At 45.2% G+C, this 22,966-nt stretch overlaps 2 protein-coding genes across 2 annotated transcripts in view; one reads left to right on the top strand and one right to left on the bottom strand.

Moving 5' to 3' along the window:
- myo19 (myosin XIX) overlaps positions 1-21,558 on the top strand; it is a 23,129-nt gene extending 1,571 nt beyond the window's left edge. The window contains exons 2-24 of the mRNA XM_031807719.1: positions 882-1,035; positions 1,601-1,749; positions 4,209-4,322; positions 7,015-7,147; positions 7,363-7,432; positions 7,678-7,780; positions 9,483-9,579; positions 9,941-10,017; positions 10,129-10,219; positions 10,612-10,780; positions 11,112-11,185; positions 11,552-11,673; positions 12,431-12,544; positions 12,906-13,082; positions 13,338-13,478; positions 13,621-13,728; positions 13,991-14,061; positions 14,387-14,466; positions 16,128-16,288; positions 17,751-17,880; positions 19,046-19,131; positions 19,827-20,153; positions 20,351-21,558. Coding sequence (XP_031663579.1) covers positions 882-1,035; positions 1,601-1,749; positions 4,209-4,322; positions 7,015-7,147; positions 7,363-7,432; positions 7,678-7,780; positions 9,483-9,579; positions 9,941-10,017; positions 10,129-10,219; positions 10,612-10,780; positions 11,112-11,185; positions 11,552-11,673; positions 12,431-12,544; positions 12,906-13,082; positions 13,338-13,478; positions 13,621-13,728; positions 13,991-14,061; positions 14,387-14,466; positions 16,128-16,288; positions 17,751-17,880; positions 19,046-19,131; positions 19,827-20,153; positions 20,351-20,464 — 2,862 coding nt within the window. The 3' untranslated portion in view covers positions 20,465-21,558. The remainder of the gene's footprint in view (positions 1-881; positions 1,036-1,600; positions 1,750-4,208; positions 4,323-7,014; positions 7,148-7,362; positions 7,433-7,677; positions 7,781-9,482; positions 9,580-9,940; positions 10,018-10,128; positions 10,220-10,611; positions 10,781-11,111; positions 11,186-11,551; positions 11,674-12,430; positions 12,545-12,905; positions 13,083-13,337; positions 13,479-13,620; positions 13,729-13,990; positions 14,062-14,386; positions 14,467-16,127; positions 16,289-17,750; positions 17,881-19,045; positions 19,132-19,826; positions 20,154-20,350) is intronic.
- Positions 21,153-22,966, bottom strand: znhit3 (zinc finger, HIT-type containing 3). The gene is made up of 5 exons (XM_020464986.2): positions 22,784-22,966; positions 22,545-22,582; positions 22,309-22,377; positions 22,022-22,108; positions 21,153-21,855 (listed from the first exon to the last, which is right to left on the bottom strand). The coding sequence occupies exons 1-5, from the start codon at positions 22,849-22,851 to the stop codon at positions 21,686-21,688; spliced, it is 432 nt and encodes a 143-aa protein (XP_020320575.1). The 5' UTR covers positions 22,852-22,966; the 3' UTR covers positions 21,153-21,685.

Below are 22,966 nucleotides of genomic sequence, written 5' to 3'. Positions count from 1 at the left end.
AAGCATTTGGTAGGATTTAACCAATCCAATAAAGATGTCTAGAGAACACACTAACTAGACACTTAGGATAAGCAAGCTAGCTGGAGATTAAACGTTTATTTTGTTGAATGTAAATTGACTTAACCTACAGCTGTTTTTGTAGTTTCCTGACTGAAGCTGTGGTGCAGTTAGTTGTTTCTCTCGTCATTTAAACATTAGTCTGTGTCCCTTAGGCCAGTCTGTTTTTTTTTCTAAACTCTTAATTGGAACATAAATCATTTTTTTGAATTGTGTACGCAGCAACAGAGTGATGCTGAGACTCAGAATTTTCACTCTAAAATCTATGTTGCATGTCAAACAAAAAAACAATGATTTTAAAAGCTAAATGAATCATAAAAACTATGCACAAGTACTACTCTTAACAATTACCGCTGAACATTTTACAAAAACACGTTTACTTGAAGAACAGTGCAGATTGCACCGTCATTCTGTTACCAAACTTTGCATCTGCACTGTTCAAGTAAATGGGGCGGCAGGGTAGCCTAGTGGTTAGAGCGTTGGACTAGTAACCGAAAGGTTGCAAGTTCAAACCCCCGAGCTGACAAGGTACAAAATCTGTCGTTCTGCCCCTGAACAAGGCAGTTAACCCACTGTTCCCAGGCCGTCATTGAAAATAAGAACTTGTTCTTAACTGACTTGCCTGGTTAAATAAAGGTTAAAAAAATAATATAAAATGTGTTTTTGTAAAATGTTCAGCGGTAATTGTTTAGAAGTCTTATTAGATTAATCTCAGTGCAAAGCCCTCATTTAATGCTAACGCATGTTATGATACAGACCTGCGTTCCTGTGGAATAGTACAGGCTGCTGGTGTTTACCCTGGTCCTCTCCCTTGGTTACCACAGGTGAAAGGAGGAGTCAGGAAGAAGTCTGGACTTGCTCACAGGAAGTCTCTGAATGACTCACTGGAGGGAGAGGTCAAGGCCTTCCTCCTAGACGAGGGCCAACTGCACACTTACGACGACCTCACCAAAGTCAACCCCGTGACCCCAACAACAGGTAGGCCCAAAGCCATGGCTACCTCTGTGTTGGAGAGAGCCAGACATGACTCAACAGCAGTCAGGCTTGTTTCACTTTGGAACTGCAACTGACATATTTCTGAGGGACTTTAAACGATGGTTCCTTTGTTAACAAACTAGCTACTAGTTTAGACTTTCTGTTTTCTTGTTAATTCATGTGTAAATCACTGTGTGTGTTTCTGTGTAAATCCCTGTGTGTGTTTCTGTGTAAATCCCTGTGTGTGTTTCTGTGTAAATCCCTGTGTGTGTTTCTGTGTAAATCCCTGTGTGTGTTTCTGTGTAAATCCCTGTGTGTGTTTCTGTGTAAATCCCTGTGTGTGTTTCTGTGTAAATCCCTGTGTGTGTTTCTGTGTAAATCCCTGTGTGTGTTTCTGTGTAAATCCCTGTGTGTGTTTCTGTGTAAATCCCTGTGTGTGTTTCTGTGTAAATCCCTGTGTGTTTTTCTGTGTAAATCCCTGTGTGTTTTTCTGTGTAAATCCCCGTGTGTTTCGGTGTAAATCCCCGTGTGTTTCGGTGTAAATCCCTGTGTGTTTTTCTGTGGTTAGTGCTGAAATGCCTACAAGCCAGGTACAGGGCGAAGGTGTTCTACACCCATGCTGGCTGTACCCTGGTGGCCCTCAACCCTTTCCAGCCAGTCCCTGACCTCTACTCCTTGGATGTGATGAAGGAATACCATTGTGCTCCACAGCCACAGGTACTGTACAACCATTAGCCTGTTTATCAGTGGTATTATCATGGCCTTTTTGGTTTCTAGAATGTCATATATATATATATATATATATACATACAGTTGGCTAAATTAATGTTTTAATAGTTTAAAAACATGGGGCGGCAGGTAGCCTAGTGGTTAGAGTGTAGGGGTGGTAGGTAGCCTAGTGGTTAGAGTGTAGAGGGGGTAGGTAGCCTAGTGGTTAGAGTGTAGAGGGGGTAGGTAGTCTAGTGGTTAGAGTGTAGGGGGGGTAGGTAGCCTAGTGGTTAGAGTGTAGGGGTGGTAGGTAGTCTAGTGGTTAGAGTGTAGAGGAGGTAGGTAGCCTAGTGGTTAGAGTGTAGAGGAGGTAGGTAGCCTAGTGGTTAGAGTGTAGAAGGGGTAGGTAGCTTAGTGGTTAGAGTGTAGAGGGGGTAGGTAGCCTAGTGGTTAGAGTGTAGGGGTGGTAGGTAGTCTAGTGGTTAGTGTAGAGGAGGTAGGTAGCCTAGTGGTTAGAGTGTAGAGGAGGTAGGTAGCCTAGTGGTTAGAGTGTAGAGGAGGTAGGTAGCCTAGTGGTTAGAGTGTAGAGGTGGCAGGGTAGTCTAGTGGTTAGAGTGTAGAGGAGGTAGGTAGTCTAGTGGTTAGAGTGTAGAGGAGGTAGGTAGCCTAGTGGTTAGAGTGTAGAGGAGGTAGGTAGCCTAGTGGTTAGAGTGTAGAGGGGGTAGGTAGCCTAGTGGTTAGAGTGTAGAGGGGGTAGGTAGCCTAGTGGTTAGAGTGTAGAGGGGGTAGGTAGCCTAGTGGTTAGAGTGTAGAGGGGGTAGGTAGCCTAGTGGTTAGAGTGTAGAGGAGGTAGGTAGCCTAGTGGTTAGAGTGTAGAGGAGGTAGGTAGCCTAGTGGTTAGAGTGTAGAGGGGGTAGGTAGCCTAGTGGTTAGAGTGTAGAGGCGGCAGGTAGCCTAGTGGTTAGAGTGTAGAGGCGGTAGGTAGCCTAGTGGTTAGAGTGTAGAGGCGGTAGGTAGCCTAGTGGTTAGAGTGTAGAGGTGGTAGGTAGCCTAGTAGTTAGAGTGTAGAGGTGGTAGGTAGCCTAGTGGTTAGAGTGTAGAGGCGGCAGGGTAGCCTAGTGGTTAGAGTGTAGAGGGGGTAGGTAGCCTAGTGGTTAGAGTGTAGAGGGGGTAGGTAGTCTAGTGGTTAGAGTGTAGGGGGGGTAGGTAGCCTAGTGGTTAGAGTGTAGGGGTGGTAGGTAGTCTAGTGGTTAGAGTGTAGAGGAGGTAGGTAGCCTAGTGGTTAGAGTGTAGAGGAGGTAGGTAGCCTAGTGGTTAGAGTGTAGAAGGGGTAGGTAGCCTAGTGGTTAGAGTGTAGAGGGGGTAGGTAGCCTAGTGGTTAGAGTGTAGGGGTGGTAGGTAGTCTAGTGGTTAGTGTAGAGGAGGTAGGTAGCCTAGTGGTTAGAGTGTAGAGGAGGTAGGTAGCCTAGTGGTTAGAGTGTAGAGGAGGTAGGTAGCCTAGTGGTTAGAGTGTAGAGGAGGTAGGTAGCCTAGTGGTTAGAGTGTAGAGGTGGCAGGGTAGTCTAGTGGTTAGAGTGTAGAGGAGGTAGGTAGTCTAGTGGTTAGAGTGTAGAGGAGGTAGGTAGCCTAGTGGTTAGAGTGTAGAGGAGGTAGGTAGCCTAGTGGTTAGAGTGTAGAGGGGGTAGGTAGCCTAGTGGTTAGAGTGTAGAGGGGGTAGGTAGCCTAGTGGTTAGAGTGTAGAGGGGGTAGGTAGCCTAGTGGTTAGAGTGTAGAGGGGGTAGGTAGCCTAGTGGTTAGAGTGTAGAGGGGGTAGGTAGCCTAGTGGTTAGAGTGTAGAGGAGGTAGGTAGCCTAGTGGTTAGAGTGTAGAGGCGGCAGGTAGCCTAGTGGTTAGAGTGTAGAGGCGGCAGGTAGCCTAGTGGTTAGAGTGTAGAGGCGGCAGGTAGCCTAGTGGTTAGAGTGTAGAGGCGGCAGGTAGCCTAGTGGTTAGAGTGTAGAGGCGGTAGGTAGCCTAGTGGTTAGAGTGTAGAGGCGGTAGGTAGCCTAGTGGTTAGAGTGTAGAGGCGGTAGGTAGCCTAGTGGTTAGAGTGTAGAGGTGGTAGGTAGCTTAGTGGTTAGAGTGTAGAGGCGGCAGGGTAGCCTAGTGGTTAGAGTGTAGAGGGGGTAGGTAGCCTAGTGGTTAGAGTGTAGAGGGGGTAGATAGCCTAGTGGTTAGAGTGTAGAGGGGGTAGGTAGCCTAGTGGTTAGAGCGTTGGACTAGTAAGCGGAAGGTTGCAAGTTCAAATCCCCGAGCTGACAAGGTACAAATCTGTCGTTCTGCCCCTGAACAGGCATTGAAAATAAGAATTTGTTCCTAACTGACTCGCCTAGTTAAATTAAAGGTTAAATATTAAAAAAATGCTGATGGAAAGGAGTCACATTTCATGAATTCTTACAACTGTCTCTAATAATTGTTTTCTGTCTGTCCAGGAGTCCAAACCCCACATCTTCATAGTGGCGGAGGAGGCCTACAGAAACGTACAAGGCCAGGTGGAGCCCGTGAACCAGTCTCTGGTGGTCAGCGGAGAGAGCGGAGCAGGGAAGGTACAACGTCATCAATCATTTTTATTGTATTTTATTTTACCTTTATTTAACTCGGCAAGTCGGTTAAGAACAAATTCTTATTTTCAATGACGGCCTAGGAACAGTGGGTTAACTGCCTGTTCAGGGGCAGCTCGGGGGTTTGAACTTGCAACTTTCCAGTTGCTAGTCCAACGCTCTAACCACTAGGCTACCTACCTCCTCTACACTCTAACCACTAGGCTACCTACCTCCTCTACACTCTAACCACTAGGCTACCTACCTCCTCTACACTCTAACCACTAGGCTACCTACCTCCTCTACACTCTAACCACTAGGCTACCTACCTCCTCTACACTCTAACCACTAGGCTACCTACCTCCTCTACACTCTAACCACTATGCTACCTACTACCTCTACACTCTAACCACTAGGCTACCTACCCCCTCTACACTCTAACCACTAGGCTACCTACTGCCTCTACACTCTAACCACTAGGCTACCTACCCCCTCTACACTCTAACCACTAGGCTACCTGCCGCCCCTACACTCTAACCACTAGTATACCTGCCGCCCCGACACTCTAACCACTAGGCTACCTGCCCCCCCTACGCTCTAACCACTAGACTACCTACACTCTAACCACTAGGCTACCTACCTACACTCTAACCACTAGGCTACCTACCCCCTCTACACTCTAACCACTAGGCTACCTACCCCCTCTACACTCTAACCACTAGGCTACCTACCCCCTCTACACTCTAACCACTAGGCTACCTACCCCCTCTACACTCTAACCACTAGGCTACCTACCCCCTCTACACTCTAACCACGAGGCTACCTACCCCCTCTACACTCTAACCACTAGACTACCTACCGCCACTACACTCTAACCACTAGACTACCTGCCTCCTCTACACTCTAACCACTAGGCTACCTACCTCCTCTACACTCTAACCACTAGGCTACCTACCTCCTCTACACTCTAACCACTAGGCTACCTACCCCCTCTACACTCTAACCACTAGGCTACCTACCACCACTACACTCTAACCACTAGGCTACCTACACTCTAACCACTAGGCTACCTACCCCCTCTACACTCTAACCACTAGGCTACCTACCCCCTCTACACTCTAACCACTAGGCTACCCTGCCGCCCCTACACTCTAACCACTAGACTACCTACCTCCTCTACACTCTAACCACTAGGCTACCTACCCCCTCTACACTCTAACCACTAGGCTACCTACCACCACTACACTCTAACCACTAGACTACCTACCCCCTCTACACTCTAACCACTAGACTACCTACCCCATCTACACTCTAACCACTAGGCTACCTAACCCCCCTACACTCTAACCACTAGACTACCTACCCCCTCTACACTCTAACCACTAGGCTACCTACCCCCTCTACACTCTAACCACTAGACTACCTACCTCCTCTACACTCTAACCACTAGGCTACCTACCCCCTCTACACTCTAACCACTAGGCTACCTACCACCACTACACTCTAACCACTAGACTACCTACCCCCTCTACACTCTAACCACTAGGCTACCTACCCCCTCTACACTCTAACCACTAGGCTACCTACCCCCTCTACACTCTAACCACTAGGCTACCTACACTCTAACCACTAGGCTACCTACCCCCTCTACACTCTAACCACTAGGCTACCTAAACCCCCCTACACTCTAACCACTAGGCTACCTACCCCCTCTACACTCTAACCACGAGGCTACCTGCCGCCCCTACACTCTAACCACTAGGCTACCTACCCCCTCTACACTCTAACCACTAGGCTACCTACCCCCTCTACACTCTAACCACTAGGCTACCTAACCCCTCTACACTCTAACCACTAGGCTACCTACCCCCTCTACACTCTAACCACTAGGCTACCTACCCCCTCTACACTCTAACCACGAGGCTACCCTGCCACCTCTACACTCTAACCACTAGACTACCTACCTCCTCTACACTCTAACCACTAGGCTACCTACCCCCTCTACACTCTAACCACTAGGCTACCTACCCCCTCTACACTCTAACCACTAGGCTACCTACCCCCTCTACACTCTAACCACTAGACTACCCTGCCGCCCCTACACTCTAACCACTAGGCTACCTACCCCCTCTACACTCTAACCACTAGACTACCCTGCCGCCCCTACACTCTAACCACTAGGCTACCTACCCCCTCTACACTCTAACCACTAGACTACCTACCCCCTCTACACTCTAACCACTAGACTACCCTGCCGCCCCTACACTCTAACCACGAGGCTACCCTGCCACCTCTACACTCTAACCACTAGGCTACCTACCCCCTCTACACTCTAACCACTAGGCTACCTACACTCTAACCACTAGGCTACCTACCCCCTCTACACTCTAACCACTAGACTACCCTGCCGCCCCTACACTCTAACCACTAGGCTACCTACCCCCTCTACACTCTAACCACTAGACTACCTACCCCCTCTACACTCTAACCACTAGACTACCCTGCCGCCCCTACACTCTAACCACGAGGCTACCCTGCCACCTCTACACTCTAACCACTAGACTACCTACCTCCTCTACACTCTAACCACGAGGCTACCCTGCCACCCCATAATGGTGGATATAAAATGTCTACTTTTTTTGTTTTTTAAAAGTACCCTGAATTATTGCAGATCAACTGTCTCTTTGTTCTTGACCAGACATGGACCTCTCGTTGCCTTATGAAGTATTATGCCACTGTAGCAGCGTCTTCCTCGCTGATGAAGAGTCAGGACACCGTGGAGAGGATAGAGAAGAGGGTACTGGACTCCAACCCCATCATGGAGGCTTTTGGTGAGACTGGAAAGCATTTTTAGTTTCTAATATCAACTTTTATTTTTTATCTTTTATAAATGCAATCATCAACAACTTAGCCAATATTGGGATAAAGATGCCTGGATCTAGCTAAACAATGTGATATTTATTTGATGTGTCCGATTGACATGATTGTTGTTGCTATATGGGCTCATTCCATGCTTTGTTTACTTACTGGGCCCCTATTTATATAGGCAACGCCTGCACCTTACGAAACAGCAACAGCAGCCGCTTTGGGAAGTACATCCAGCTCCAGCTCAACCGGTATGTCTGGTTGTCTATCTGATTCTAGATCAGTCCTGTTTAGCCAAGTGGTCATTGATGACTGTGGCCAAGATGGCACCGACAGATCTGAGAGCAGAGTAGTATGCCATCACTGCAGACGCCTAATAAATAAGTTGACAGAGGTATGAGAACATCACAATAAATCTTAACTGGAAAAGGCTGTTTTGTGCTGACGACGCAACCGGCGCCCTGTTCATTCAAATGTCATTTTGTCACCTGTTCAGGTCTCAGCTGCTGGTGGGAGCGTCTGTGCAAACATACCTACTGGAGAAGACCAGGGTAGCTGGACAACCAGCCAATGAGAGAAACTTTCACATATTCTACCAGGCAAGTTAAAGACACACTCTTGACTACAAAGATGAATTGAAAGTTAATGTTAATTAACTCTGGTTAATTTTAAGTTAAGTCATATCTTATGTGTGTGTGCCTGGCCTCTACATGTCAATACATTTAGTGTGATATATACAGACATACTGCTCAAAAAAATAAAGGGAACAGTATAATAACACATCCTAGATCTGAATGAATGAAATATTCTTATTAAATACTTTTTTCTTTACATAGTTGAATGTGCTGACAACAAAATCACACACAAATGATCAATGGAAATCAAATGTATCATCCCATGGAGGTCTGGATTTGGAGTCACACTCAAAAATTAAAGTGGAAAACCACACTACAGGCTGATCCAACTTTGATGTAATGTCCTTAAAACAAGTCAAAATGAGGCTCAGAAGTGTGTGTGGCCTCCACGTGCCTGTATGACCTCCCTACAACGCCTGGGCATGCTAATGATGAGGTGGCGGGTAGTCTCCTGAGGGATCTCCTCCCAGACCTGGACTAAAGCATCCGCCAACTCCTGGACAGTCTGTGGTGCAACGTGGCGTTGGTGGATGGAGCGAGACATGATGTCCCAGATGTGCTCAATTGGATTCAGGTCTGTGGAACGGGCGGGCCAGTCCATAGCATCAATGCCTTCCTCTTGCAGGAACTGCGGACACACTCCAGCCACATGAGGTCTAGCATTGTCTTGCATTAGGAGGAACCCAGGGCCAACCGCACCAGCATATGGTCTCACAAGGGGTCTGAGGATCTCATCTCGGTACCTAATGGCAGTCAGGCTACCTCTGGCGAGCACATGGAGGGCTGTGTGGCCTCCCAAAGAAATGCCACCCCACACCATGACTGACCCACCGCCAAACCGGTCATGCTGGAGGATGTTGCAGGCAGCAGAACGTTCTCCACGGCGTCTCCAGACTGTCACGTGCTCAGTGTGAACCTGCTTTCATCTGTGAAGAGCACAGGGCGCCAGTGGCGAATTTACCAATCTTGGTGTTCTCTGGCAAATGCCAAACGTCCTGCACGGTGTTGGGCTGTAAGCACAACCCCCACCTGTGGACGTCGGGCCCTCATACCACCCTCATGGAGTCTGTTTCTGACCGTTTGAGCAGACACATGCACATTTGTGGCCTGCTGGAGGTCATTTTGCAGGGCTCTGGCAGTGCTCCTCCTGCTCCTCCTTGCACAAAGGCGGAGGTAGCGGTCCTGCTGCTGGGTTGTTGTCCTCCTACGGCCTCCTCCACATCTCCTGATGTACTGGCCTGTCTCCTGGTAGCGCCTCCATGCTCTGGACACCACATCTCGCATTCATGTGCCATCCTGGATGAGCTGCACTACCTGAGCCACTTGTGTGGGTTGTAGACTCCGTCTCATAATACCACTAGAGTGAAAGCACCGCAAGCATTCAAAAGTGACCAAAACATCAGCCAGGAAGCATAGGAACTGAGAAGTGGTCTGTGGTCACCACCTGCAGAACCACTCCTTTATTTACTAATTGCCTACAATTTCCACCTGTTGTCTATTCCATTTGCACAACAGCATGTGCAATTTATTGTCAATCAGTGTTGCTTCCTAAGTGGACAGTTTGATGTCACAGAAGTGTGATTGACTTGGAGTTAAATTGTGTTGTTTAAGTGTCCCCTTTATTCTTTTTTTGAGCTGTGTAGTTATGCATTGACATTCTGTTCAGATGATGACAGGAGGCAGCGATGAGCAGAGGAGTGAGTGGAAGATGTCACATGACCAACGTTTTGCCTGGCTCCCAAATGCTGAAAAGACATTGGAAGGTACATTTGTTGTGTCCTCCTCCAAATAGCTTCTAATCGGTTGCACGTATTCAATGTGAAGGTACCATGTATTTTTATTCTATTCAGGTCTATGTTCCCAGTTTCTGATTTGATCTTCTTTTTGTCTTCTCTTTTTCTTTTCTTTGTCTTCTTCTCTTTTTCTCCTTCTTTGTCTTCTCTTTTTCTCCTTCTTTGTCTTCTCTTTTTCTTTTCTTTGTCTTCTCTTTTTCTCCTTCTTTGTCTTCTCTTTTTCTCCTTCTTTGTCTTCTCTTTGTCTTCTTCTTCTCTTTGTCTTCTTCTTCTCTTTGTCTTCTTCTTCTCTTTGTCTTCTTCTTCTTCTCTTTGTGTTCTTGTTTTGCAGAGGATTGTTTTGATGAGACTGTAGAGGCTATGGTACACCTGGGCATCAATGCAGAGAAGCAGGGACATATATTTAGGGTAGAAGGATATAAACTAAATCACCTAAATGATTCCAAAGAAGATTCTGTACTGTCTCCACATAATCACTCATAAATATATTTCTATCACAACTTCCTGTTGTCTTAACAGATACTAGCAGGTCTTCTTCAGTTGGGGAACGTGACTTTCTGTTCTGCCATGGATGAATCGCAACCCTGTGACCTCGAGGAGAAATCCAAAGGTATTTAATCTGATATTAGATCAACTTTCCCTTTCTGGCATTTTTGACTTCAATTCGGCTAAATCTTTTATTTTTATTTTACTTTACTAGGCAAGTCAGTTAAGAACAAATTCTTATTTTTGATGACTGCCTAGGAACAGTGGGTTAACTGCCTGTTCGGGGCAGAACGACAGATTTGTACCTTGTCAGCTCGGGGGTTTGAACTTGCAACCTTCCAGTTACTAGTCCAACGCTCTAACCACTAGGCTAGCCTGCCGCCCCGAATTTAAACTGTTGTATGACTCCGTTCTCAAACCTTTTCAGACATCAGTTCAGCTCCAACGTGGTCTCAACAATCAATGAATCCTATTTGAAGAGTGTTTTTTACATGATCCTCCTGTCTCATCCTGTAGACTTTATGCATCGTTGTGCATCGTTGCTGTGTGTCCCGGTGGAGGAACTGCAGACATGCCTCAGGGTACAGACCCTGAGGGCAGGGAAGCAGAGCGCTCTCTTCAAGCCCTGCTCCCTGGCAGACTGCAGTGTCAGGAGGGACTGCCTCGCAAAGGTCATCTATGCACAGTGAGTCAGACCAACCGAGAGGACATATTTCCTTCATAACCTCGTTTTATAATCACTCCTAAGTAAAAACAAAAATATCTGTCATAAATATTTAGATCTGAACCATGTTGTGATTTTGAAAACTTCCCTAAAGTAGATTCTGAGAGGTTATACTTATTAGAAACATACGTTTGGGCTGAGGTCCAGCTCTTGTCTGTTGGTATGAAAGACATGCCTGTCTTCTCCCTCATCAACTTCGTTCTGAAAATATCACAACCTTTTAAGGTGCACTGTAACTACAATGGAATCAACCATTTGTGTAATGTGTACTGAATGTTATTTTTCCAAACAGATTATTTGAATGGTTGGTTACGTTCATCAACGACAGCATATGTGCAGACCATTCGACCTGGTGTAATTTCATAGGTAAATAGGTGTTTCTTTCTCCCATATTAATAATTAAAAAGGAATCCTTTGTTTGCTTGTCACTCTGGTTAAGCTGAACCTGTCCTTTTTTTTTGAGGGGGGGGGGGGGTTGTAATTACACCGGTATAGTGGGTTCAATTTAAAACGTCTGCTAAATATAATTTATTACATTTCTTCTCTCTCTCTCTGTGGCTGTGGCTCTCTCTCTCTCTGTCTCTCTCTGTCTCTCTCTGTCTCTCTCTGTCTCTCTCTGTCTGTCTCTGTCTGTCTCTGTCTGTCTCTGTCTCTCTCTTTCTCTCTCTGTCTGTCTCTGTCTCTCTCTTTCTCTCTCTCTGTCTGTCTCTGTCTCTCTCTTTCTCTCTCTAGGTCTGCTGGATGTTTATGGTTTTGAATGCTTTCAGGTTAACAACCTAGAACAGCTATGCATCAACTACGCCAACGAGAAACTGCAGCAGCACTTTGTAGCCCACTATCTCAAAGCCCAACAGGTAGCTTGTTAAGCTAAATTTAACATTTTCCAAGTTGAAATAGTGAACTGTGTTTTTCTAGTTTTACACTCTACATCAGGGGTATTAACCTCTGACCCTACGCAGTACGGAGCCGGCGGATTTTCTGTTCTACCTGATTTATTCATTGAACAATGGAAGAAGAGGAAAAAAAAGTAGTGAGACTGGCTTCGAGGTCCAGAGTTGTTTGGGGGCTGTACGGCTCTAGCCTCCCGTCTCAGGGCTCTAATCTGTGGAGAACTGGACTGGATTTTCCCATTCTGAATGAGCCAGAGGGCGTGTAACACTTTGGAGAACAAGAAAATGCCGTCTTGGTTACCTGGTGGCGTCTTGGTTACCTGGTGGCGTCTTGGTTACCTGGTGGCGTCTTGGTTACCTGGTGGCGTCTTGGTTACCTGGTGGCGTCTTGGTTACCTGGTGGCGTCTTGGTTACCTGGTGGCGTCTTGGTTACCTGGTGGCGTCTTGGTTACCTGGTGGCGTCTTGGTTATGTAGGGTGGCAGGGTAGCCTAGTGGTTAGCCTAGTGGTTAGAGCATTGGACTAGTAACCGAAAGGTTGCAAGTTCATATCCTTGAGCTGACAAGGTACAAATCTGTCGTTCTGCCCCTGAACAGGCAGTTAACCCACTGTTCCTAGGCCGTCATTGAAAATAAGAATCTGTTCTTAACTGACTTGCCTGGTTAAATAAAGGTAAAATAAATAAAATGTAGTGCTCAACAGTGAAGTCTCTCGCCCTTAGGAGGAGTACGTCTCAGAAGGGTTGGAGTGGTCGTTTGTGAAATACCAGGACAACCAGGGTTGTCTGGATCTGATAGAGGGCATCCCCACCGGAGTGTTTTCCCTCCTCAATGAGGTACAGTAGTGGATCCCAACTCCGGTCCTCCAGTACCCCCCCCCCCCCCCCCCCCCCCCCCCCCCCCCCCCCAAACAAACAGCACACATTTCTGTTGCACACCCGGACAGAAACACCTGATTTCAACACGGGCTCGATGATTAGTTGACGAGTAGAATCCGTTGTGTTTGTCGAGTCACAACACAAATATGTGCTGTTGGGGAGAGGGTACTGGAGGACCGGAGTTGGGATCCACCGCTCTAGAATACTGCGTTAGAACTTTTTTCTATTCTATTTTGTTGTACAGAAACAATATATCAAGCTCTTTTGGTTATTTACGTTACTCGTATGTCTCTGTCTGTTAACCCATCCATCCATTCAGGAATGCCTTCTCAACCGAGCCTCCGACGCCAAGCAGTTCAGGGTTCGTCTGGAGAAAGAGCTGTCTGACAACGGCAGTATGAGCTGGGACAAGTTCAGCAAGCAGCCCCACTTCACTGTGGCTCACTATGCTGGCAAAGTCTCCTACCAGATAGAAGGCATGATGGAGAAGAACAAGGTACGTTGGAACGATGCTGTGGAAGGTGCTGCTAATCATTTCATTAGTTGATCTCAAAAAACACTATTTTTATTTATTTACAAGACTCCCTGTGCTGATTCTATAATGGATAACTGACATGTTTGGTCCATTCACACACCACTGTATGGAAGTCTGTGAAAGATGCTAGCCCTACATACTTCATAGCCAGAAGACATTGCAAGACTTAATTGCATGCCGAGACTCACACTGAAAGCACCCTTCTCCCTTCTATAGGACCCAGTGCCCCCAGAACTAATCCACCTGCTACAGAAGTCTGAGAACCCTCTGCTTCACCAGCTGTTTGCTGACAGAGACCCAGTGGGTCAAGGCACCAGGGGACTCAGACAAGTGGTCACTGTGGTCTCCAAGTTCAAGGTGAGGCAAACCATCCTAGATGTTAGGAATCCTTCTGTTCTATTTGTTGAGCTCTATTTGTGGTATTCACTTGTTCTAGAACTCTAGAGTTCTAGAGCTTCTTGTTCCATTTTTATCTGGATGGTAATTGTCTCCCTTATAGAACTCTCTGGAGAACCTAATGAAGATTCTACACAGCACCACTCCTCACTACACCCGCTGCATCAAACCCAACACAGACTGCAGGCCTCTCACCTTCAAAAAGGAGGAGGTAGGAGAAAGAGACTGCGTTGACTTGGTAACGAACCATGACAACGCATCCATCATCATCATCATCACGTCTTTGTTCAGTAGATGTTTTTATCTTCTCGGAACACAATCATGACATTTGATAACTGGAAAAGGAAATGTGCATTTGATAACTCTGATATTGGTCACTAGACAAATTGAATTTTGTTATTTAATATGTTCTACAACTCTCTCTTATAAAGCTATATTTTATGACTTCATTCATTTTATGATTTCATTGTTAGGTCATTATGCAACTGGAGGCCTGTGGGATTGTAGAGACCATACACATCAGTGCAGCAGGCTTTCCAATAAGGTAAGGTCAGAGGAGGATGGTGTGTATTGTTCAGAGTTATTGTTTCAAGTAACTTTTCCAGGTTTTCCAGAAATCCTGGTTGGAGGATTCTGGATTTCTTGCTTATTCCCTCCTAATTCCAGGGATCTTCCAAGCCTGGTTTTCTGGATTTTTTGCAATACTATAGAGAGCAGATCCCTTTCCTGAACTAGGCTTGAACCTCTACACAAGAGGCACTGTCATCAGTACCACTGACCCAGAAAGACTAGGGTTATACTGAACAAAATCTCCTCTTGATTTAGACTGTCGCTTTCCATCTCACTTTGTTTTTTGTTCCTCTGTGCAGAATTCCCTATACAAGTTTCACACAGCGTTATGGACTGATTTCCAACCTGACACTGTTTCGTCAAGGAGCTGGTGAGCAAGGTAAGTCTGACATCAGGAGACATGTACTGTAGTAGTGTTTGGTGGTGTTGTGCCAATGGTGACTTTAAACTTATTTTTTTATTTTAAATCGATGTGGTAGGAGGAAACTGAGGATGGATAAACAACATTGTAGTTACTTCTCAATACTAATCTAATTGACAGAAAAGAAGGAAGCCTGTACAGATGCAAAAACATGCTTCCTGTTTGCAGCAAGGAACTAAATAAAGTTGTACTGAAAAGAATTGTGACCAAGCAGTTCACTTTTTTTAATTTTTATCCTGAATACAAAGAGTTATGTTCGTGTCAAATCCAATACAACACGTTACGGAGCACCATTCTCCATATTTTGACTTAAATCTGCTTGAAAATCTATGGCGAGACCTGAAAATGGTTGCCTAGCGATGATCAACAACCAATTGGACAGACCCTGAAGAATCTTGAATAGAATAATGTCCAAATGTTGCACAATCCAGGTGTGACAAGCTCTATATACAGTATATTTAAGTCAAGTTTGAATTCAGGTTATAACGCAACAAAATATGGAATAAGTCAAGGGGTGTGAATACTTTCTGAAGGCTCTGACTCCAAAGAAAACAAACTGTTGAATAGTGAACTCTTTGGTCATATGCAAGTTTTATCAGAATGAATACAGCAGGGGCTTCTGCAATCTTTGTTCTCTTGCTGATGGCTCTTTTCTTTTCTCTCTGCTAGCTCTCCTGTCCTTAGAGTTGATCCTGTACTCTCCCCTCCTACTCTGGAGCTCCTTAGAGTTGACTTTTTTCTAAAAATACGTTTCCAACAATTTTATAATCTCTCAGGTAAAAAGAAAAACTGCATGTTTAAAGCAATTTCTTCATTGCATGCTGTGCCATTTCCTTCTCTTGACGTTCCCGGCTTGCTCCGACTTGCTGTCAAGATGAATGATCTGTTGCCGCTATTTGGTTGTAATTCCAGAACGGAAATATGTTTTATGCTAATTGTCCATTGTGACACTTTATAGCTCTAGAACCTAAATACCGTGGTGTGCTCTCAACATCTACATAGTTTTGCCTCCTATCATGGTTTACAGGTGTGTCATCATAGTGTTCAAATACACAGAGGTATTCCATTGTGTGGTTTGGCAGTTATTTTACCAGGTAAGTTGACTGAGAGACACGTTCTCATTTGCAGCAACGACCTGAGGAATAGTTACAGGGGAGAGGAGGAGGGGGGATGAGACAATTGTAAACTGTGGGATTATTAGGTGACCGTGATGGTTTGAGGGTCAGATTGGGAATTTAGCCAGGACACCGGGGTCAATACCCCTATTCTTACAATAAGTTCCATGGGATCTTTAATGACCTCAGATGGTCAGGACACCTGTTTAACGTCCCATCCGAAAGACTGCACCCTGCACAGGACAATGTCCCCAATCACTGCCCTGGGGCATTGGGATATTTTTTTTAGACCAGAGGATCAGCTGTGGTTAGAAATCTGGTCAGTGTTTCAGGACCATGCAGACTATGGTGTCATGGATTGACATGTAAGATGTGTTGCACTCTGCTGTGTGTGTCCTATATGCAGTCCTTCATATAGATGTCAGTCTGTTTATGTCTCTAACCCCTCTCTCTGTCTCTCTGTCTCTCTCTGTCTCTCTCTGTCTCTCTTTCTCTCTCTGTCAGGATTGGAGGCGGACAACAAGGAAGCTCTCGGTTCGGCTGTGGCTGATATTCTCAGGGTGGTGTTAAGTCACTCTCTCGACGCCTCGCGCCATATCGACAACGAGGCCCGCAGCTCGCTGGTGCACTGCGGCAGGACCAAAGTGTTCCTGACTAATTCCATGGTCAGTGCTGTATTGGTCTTCAGCATCGTAGTTGGTTGAGATTTACTTCGGTGATTTATCAAATCAATGCGATTTTTATACTCTTGAGAAGTCCAGTTATGTATACTGAACAAAAATATAAAGTTAACGATTTAACTGAGTTACAGTTCCTATGATTAAATTCATTAGGCTCTAATCTGGATTTCACATGACTGGGTAGGGGTGGACCTGGGAGGGTGTAGGCCTTCCCCTTGGGAGCCAGATCCACCCACTTGGAAGCGAGGTCCAGCTAATCAGTCAACCAATGTCTGCTCTGGTGGACATTCCTGCAGTCAGTATGCCAATTACACACTCCCTCAACTTGAGACATCTGTAGCATTGTCTTATGTGGCAAATCTGCACATTTTAGTGGCCTTTTATTGCTCCCCCAGCACAAGGTGCACCTGTGTAATGATCATGCTGTTTAAACATCTCGATATGCCACACCTGTCAGGTGGATGGATTATCTTGACAAAGGAGAAATGCTCACTAACAGGGATGTAAACAAAGTTGTTCACAACAATGAGAGAAATCAGCTTTTTGTGCAAATGGAACATTTCTGGGATCTTTTATTTCATTAAACATGGGACCAACCCTTTACATGTTGCGTTTATATTTATGTTCAGTGTAGTAAGTGTGAGTCGTATGTTAAGGCCCCTAATCCCATACGCTGTAACAGTGTCACACTGTTGAGTGGAGCATAAACACTCAAAACACCCCACTGGGCACAAACTGGTTGAAACATCATTGTTTTCCACCTCTTTTCGACGACGACGACGACGACAACAACAACAACAACAACAACAACAACAACAACAACAACAACAACAGCAATGTGATGACGTTGAATCAATGTGGAAAACTGATCTGGATTTGTTATCAACGTAAAGGAACACGTTTTTTAGTCTAAATACAATGAGATGATCAATACAATGAGATGATCAATACAATGAGATGACCAATACAATGAGATGACCAATACAATGAGATGACCAATACAATGAGATGACCAATACAATGAGATGACCAATACAATGAGATGACCAATACAATGAGATGACCAATACAATGAGATGACCAATACAATGAGATGACCAATACAATGAGATGATCAATACAATGAGATGGTTCAAATGTTTTCTTGAATTAACGTTAGTTGACAACTAAAATCCATTTTAAATCTAAACTAAACGTTGAACTGACATCTGCCCGCTGGGATAAGTCAAAGCAAACCCGATAGTCTGCAGACCCTTTGTCACCATGGACTGACAATAGAATTAAGAATTGAATAGGATGTTTTCTGGGGCTGACAGACTGATGGCTCGGCCCCTGTAGACTATAAATTAACGTAGGTGACCTCCAGACAGTTGTCCTGTCTATAAGCAGTGTACTGTGAGCTGAGTCTGGGATAGACCCTAATCCTCAGTTCTGATCTAATCTATAGCTGGAGCTGCTGGAGGAACACAGGAACCGGGTGTGCTCCCAGAGGGCCTTCTCTATCCAGTGCTGCTGGCACAGGCACAAACAACGCAGACGTCACGCCATGAGACGGGCCGGCACCCTGATCCAAGCAGGTAAGGTCAAGACCTAAATCCCTAGCAGTCTGTGAGAGCGGGAGAGGTCACAGTATAGCGTTTCGTAACAATGGCCTCGCCAACTGGGTCTGCCACTACTTCTGTTATGTAAATGAGGATCATTGCATGGCACACAGCTCCACTGCTGTCTGTCCTGTCATGGTCTGGCTGTTCCTGTCTTGGCCTGGCTATTTCTGTCTGGTTCCTGTCTGTGTCTTGTCTTGGCTGTTCCTGTTTGGCCTGCACGTCTTGGCCTGACTGTTCCTGTCTTGGCCTGGCTGTTCCTGTCTAGGGGGCAGTCTTGGCCTGACTGTTCCTGTCTGTCTGGCCAAGAGGCACCAGATGGTAGAGCCTGTCTTCCTGTCTGTCCTGTCTTGGTCTGGCTGTTCCTGTCTAGGGGGCCTGGCTGTTCCTGTCTAGGGGGGCCCGTCTTGGCCTGGCTGTTCCTGTCTAGGGGGCCCGTCTTGGCCTGGCTGTTCCTGTCTAGGGGGCCCGTCTTGGCCTGGCTGTTCCTGTCTAGGGGGCCCGTCTTGGCCTGACTGTTCCTGTCTGTCTGGCCAAGAGGCACCAGATGGTAGAGCCTGTCTTCCTGTCTGTCCTGTCTTGGTCTGGCTGTTCCTGTCTAGGGGGCCTGGCTGTTCCTGTCTAGGGGGCCTGGCTGTTCCTGTCTAGGGGGCCCGTCTTGGCCTGGCTGTTCCTGTCTAGGGGGCCCGTCTTGGCCTGACTGTTCCTATCTGTCTGGCCAAGAGGCACCAGATGGTAGAGCCTGCAACCCTGTTCAGATGACTACGGGTTGCTGTACTTAAATCCTTATGAAGGAATATAAACAACTTAAGCTCACCTGAACAATACCTTGACCATATGTTTCCTCTGAGTCACATTGATGTTAATATCCAGATATACCTTTTGGTGATCAGATCTCGATGATTTAAGATAAATCATTTAAGATAAACCAGATAAAAGATAAACCAGATAAAGTGTCCCTTTTAATTCAGATGACAGCGTTTGACACAGCTGTTAAGACAACAAAAAAATAGTGCATGTCTAGAATGCACGGTTGTCTGTGATGGATCTATAGAGATATGATGTAATAGTGTCCTTTAAAAAAAAGAAAAAAAGTCTGTGGCTGTATCGTTATCTGATCGCGTCTACCTTCCTCCTGCAGCGGTGCGGTCATGGCTGGTCAGGAGAGCGGTCCGGAGGTGGCACAGGGCAGCCATAGTCCTCCAGAGGTCCTGGAGGAAATGGAGGGTGAGTAGAAGTCCTGCTGGCTTCTCGCTAGGTCACCCTCGCACAAAATGGGTTTAGTCCATGTAAGGTAAAACAACAGGAGGGCTCGGTGTAACAGTATAACTTTAGACCGTCCCCTCGCCCATACCCGGGCGCAAACCAGGGACCCTCTGCACACATCAACAACAGTCACCCACGAAGCATCGTTACCCATCGCTCCACAAAAGCCACGGCCCTTGCAGAGCAAAGGGGAACTACTACTTCAAGGTCTCAGAGCAAGTGACGTCACCGACTGAAACGCTATTTAGCGCGAACTAAGCTAGCCGTTTCACATCCGTTACACTAGGCCACCCTCGCACAAAATGGGTTTTTAACCTCCAAGGATGGTGGTTCCTGGTTAAACAAAAAGGGTACAATTTAAAATGGGAGCAACGCATGATTTTCTTGAATTCATTGGCTCCCATCCTCGCCGTCTGAATTCTAGGACAGTGTTTTAACTCAAGTGGTCGGTCTCTATGTAGGAATTTCTTCTCTTCCTACAGGAGTGAATTCATTTGATTTTTGAAAATGTTAAATACTAACGGTTGCTTCATTCAAAGAAAATACACCATTTTAAAAACAAAGTCAATTTTTTTTTGTTTTTCCATCGTGATGGTCCAAGAAGGAAAAGCTGGTACAGGAGTTGTGACTGTACAGACTTTGTCTTCGTGTTGCAGGCGCTGATGGACTCCCTGGCTGAGGCAGAGCTGGACGACGCAGAGGATCTTCAGGAGGCTATGCCAACAGAGTTGGACCCCATCCTCCGGGCCAGGGGCTCGGTGCAGCTCTCCAGCATCCAGGATCCCGTCATGGTGCGAGGCTGGCCCATGGGCTTGGCTCTGGCCTCAGCCCCCACCATCACTGTGTCCATGACCGCTACTGGCTTCCAGAAGATGATGTCTGTCATGGCCTGCCTCAACGAACACTGCTTCAGGAGCGGGGACTATAAGGTGGAGACCAACCAATTCAAGCAGGGGGTTGCCTCCATCAGGGCTCAGCCCAGGGTAAGACCACCATCTCTCTCCTCCAGACAAATATTTGTAATACTTGAGGCAAGCAAAGTCGAGCACACCTCAAATATACATTTTTAAAAAATATATGCATTTGACCTAGGTCTACCCCCTCAACCAGACAATTCCCACGTGTGTTGTTGAATTTCATTGTGAATTTGTTGTTTGTGGTCCTTTTCCCACTTCATTAGGGGTCTATTAAGCTCCACTACCAGCGATCTCCACTGCTCTACGCTGATCTGCATCCAGACCACAAGCGTGATGGAGTGACCGGCTTAAACCAGATACTGCTAGAGAGCACCTGAGTGGGATCCCATTCTATGTTCCTAATTTATATCCAGCACTTTTAAGTGAGCTGCCTCAATCATATAACTGCACCTTTTTTTGGGGGATAAGTATTGTAGACCGAGATAAATGGACCAGGAGAAATAGTTTTGTAGTGCTTTAGCTGCCATATTGGAAATATTTTGATCATTGTTGAAAGTCTCAGGCATTATGACCACTTGGGTGCCTTTTCTCGAAATCTTGTGGCGTTCAACTCAAGAATGTACTGTGGATGAACTTGGCTTTATTTATGTATGGGAAACAGTTCATTTGGGATATTTGTTGTACACCTTTTGTAAAGGTTTAATTTTTAGATATTGCTGCATTTTAAGTTGACAGGCCTGTTTTCAGAGGGAAATTGTTATTTTCATCAGGGATACATGTTTAAAACACTTTATTTATTTTTTAAAAACCTATATTCTGTACACTTGAGCTCACAGACCAAATCTAAGTATAATTTTTAGCAAAATCAACCACAGATCAAGGGGAATGCTGGGTATTTACACCAAATCCAGTCTATTTTTATGGCACAAGCTTCATTATTAGAGGTACACTACAGTGTTTTTGCATAAAGGGAATAGTAGTGTCTTTGAACAAGCTTTATAATCAATGCCAACCAGTTTGCTGCTGATCGCTTCAGTGTTAAACCAAACGACACGACAGAAACACCAACGTTTAGCTCTCTTTATTTTGAAAGGAAACATTGATGTGCCACATTTGCGTAATGCCAAGATGTGTTTATATGCTCGAAAAGGATTGTATCCTTCGATCTGTATTTTGCCACTACAATAATTGCCGTGTCCCAATCTGCTACTAGAGTAACCATTTTTTTTTTTAGTAACCCACTGCTCGTATAATCCTTCCTTGAATTATGTTTGTATTTTTGAACTGACTAAACAATAAGTTTGTTTTATTAAGGGTATTTAAAGCCATACCCAGATCAAATGTTATCGGACATAGCTAGCTAACTTGGTGTTTCAAAGGGTTCTTGGTACAGCTATATAAAGATCTGGACTTTGCAATACTGTAGTTCCAACTAGCTAAGACAAAGTTAAAATAAATATTTAACAAATAAGTATACAGTTTCGTATATTTACACAGAAAGAAACAGAGAATTGAATTGTTTTTTTGTCAAATTGAAAAGTGAACATGAATTATGGACTCGGTGTGTATTCTGCTCAGCTCTGTCTGCAAGTACATTTTTAATAGTTTTTCTCAACGATCTGCAAGCATTGATCTGAAAGCTCAACAAACAGAGGCTCTTGCATTGCGGTCTTAATGGCGTCTGCTTTGCTGTCGGCTGCGTCCAAAGAGCTCATCAGCTGACGGAGATGTGGGTTTCGGAGCAGTTCTCTCAGCTCCTCCGACTTGCCTGTGGAGAAGCATAAACGAATATGTGTGTGTGTATGTATATATGTATATATAAATACATGTATTAGTGGAAACTATGGCAGCCAAGTGACTGTTTATATACCCAGTAAGTTAACAGGTTTTTAAAAGTTCAGAGTGCAAACTGATATCTCAACGGCGTTTCGTACCTAATCGTCGTAGCCTCTGAAGTGGTACTTTATCTGTCTGGTCATCATCAAGGAGATCTTCAACGGTCCAGGGATCCTCTGCTGAAACTGACAAAATCATAGTGTATAATCAAACTGCTGTATTGTAAACAGCTCTTCAAACACAAATGTGATGCCTAAGAGAGAATGAGGAAACGGGTCCCAAAGAATAAAGCATATTTCTGTCTGCAATGAACATCTCACCAAACGCGAGTACATTCCTGGGAATTGATGAGAAGGTTCTAGGTATAACATTGACCATGTCCTACCATTGCTGTATGCTCCATTTAGGTCTTGAACGGGAGGAGGGACTGACTGTTTTAGGGGCTGGCAGGTATCTGGGGAAAGGAAACAATGATGGTAGACTCATGTCACAAACAAGTGTGTTAACGTATGTTATCAGCTATTGCTATATACTGTATAGACATGTGTAAAGTTATTTATGAATGAAAGCCACTTCCAAGACTTTAGATACTACTATAATGGGAAAAACCAACGTTCTTACCATTGGCCTTGTGGGTCTTGTAACAACTGAGAGAGCAGCTGAAAAACAAAGGACGAAAAAAATAAATATGGATCAGAACATGTCAAATCATAATGGATGTTTTGTAGCTAGCGAGATAATGTAGCTTTAGTAACGGTAGCTAACTAGATTGTGTAGCTTTAGTAGCGATAGCTAACGTTAGCTGTTTAAAAATAAATACATCTGCAGCAGAAGTACAAACAAGAAGAAATTATACTCACTATCTGATTCTACAGGCCGGACATCGGTATTTGGGTGTCTCTCCACTGCACACATTGCAGATCTGCATTTTGATTGTAATATTTTAAACTAAATAAACAGGGAACAATATTGTCATGCGTCGACTGCTAACTAGCTAGCAGAACAGACACGTGTTGGGAAAAAGAAAAGAAGCGTGACGTAAT

Source organism: Oncorhynchus kisutch, linkage group LG28, assembly GCF_002021735.2.
Source record: "Oncorhynchus kisutch isolate 150728-3 linkage group LG28, Okis_V2, whole genome shotgun sequence".
Classification (NCBI taxonomy): Eukaryota; Metazoa; Chordata; class Actinopteri; order Salmoniformes; family Salmonidae; genus Oncorhynchus; species Oncorhynchus kisutch.
The sequence above is the reverse complement of the archived record's forward strand: the minus strand, read 5'-3'. Positions and strand labels throughout refer to the sequence as shown.

Coding starts and splice junctions, on each gene's coding strand:
- znhit3 (XM_020464986.2), bottom strand. CDS start 22,851: ATGCAGATCTGCAATGTGTGCAGTGGAGAGACACCCAAATACCGATGT. Junction 22,583..22,783: donor CCGGCCTGTAGAATCAGATA/GTGAGTATAATT, acceptor TTTGTTTTTCAG/CTGCTCTCTCAGTTGTTACA. Junction 22,378..22,544: donor CAAGACCCACAAGGCCAATG/GTAAGAACGTTG, acceptor TCCTTTCCCCAG/ATACCTGCCAGCCCCTAAAA.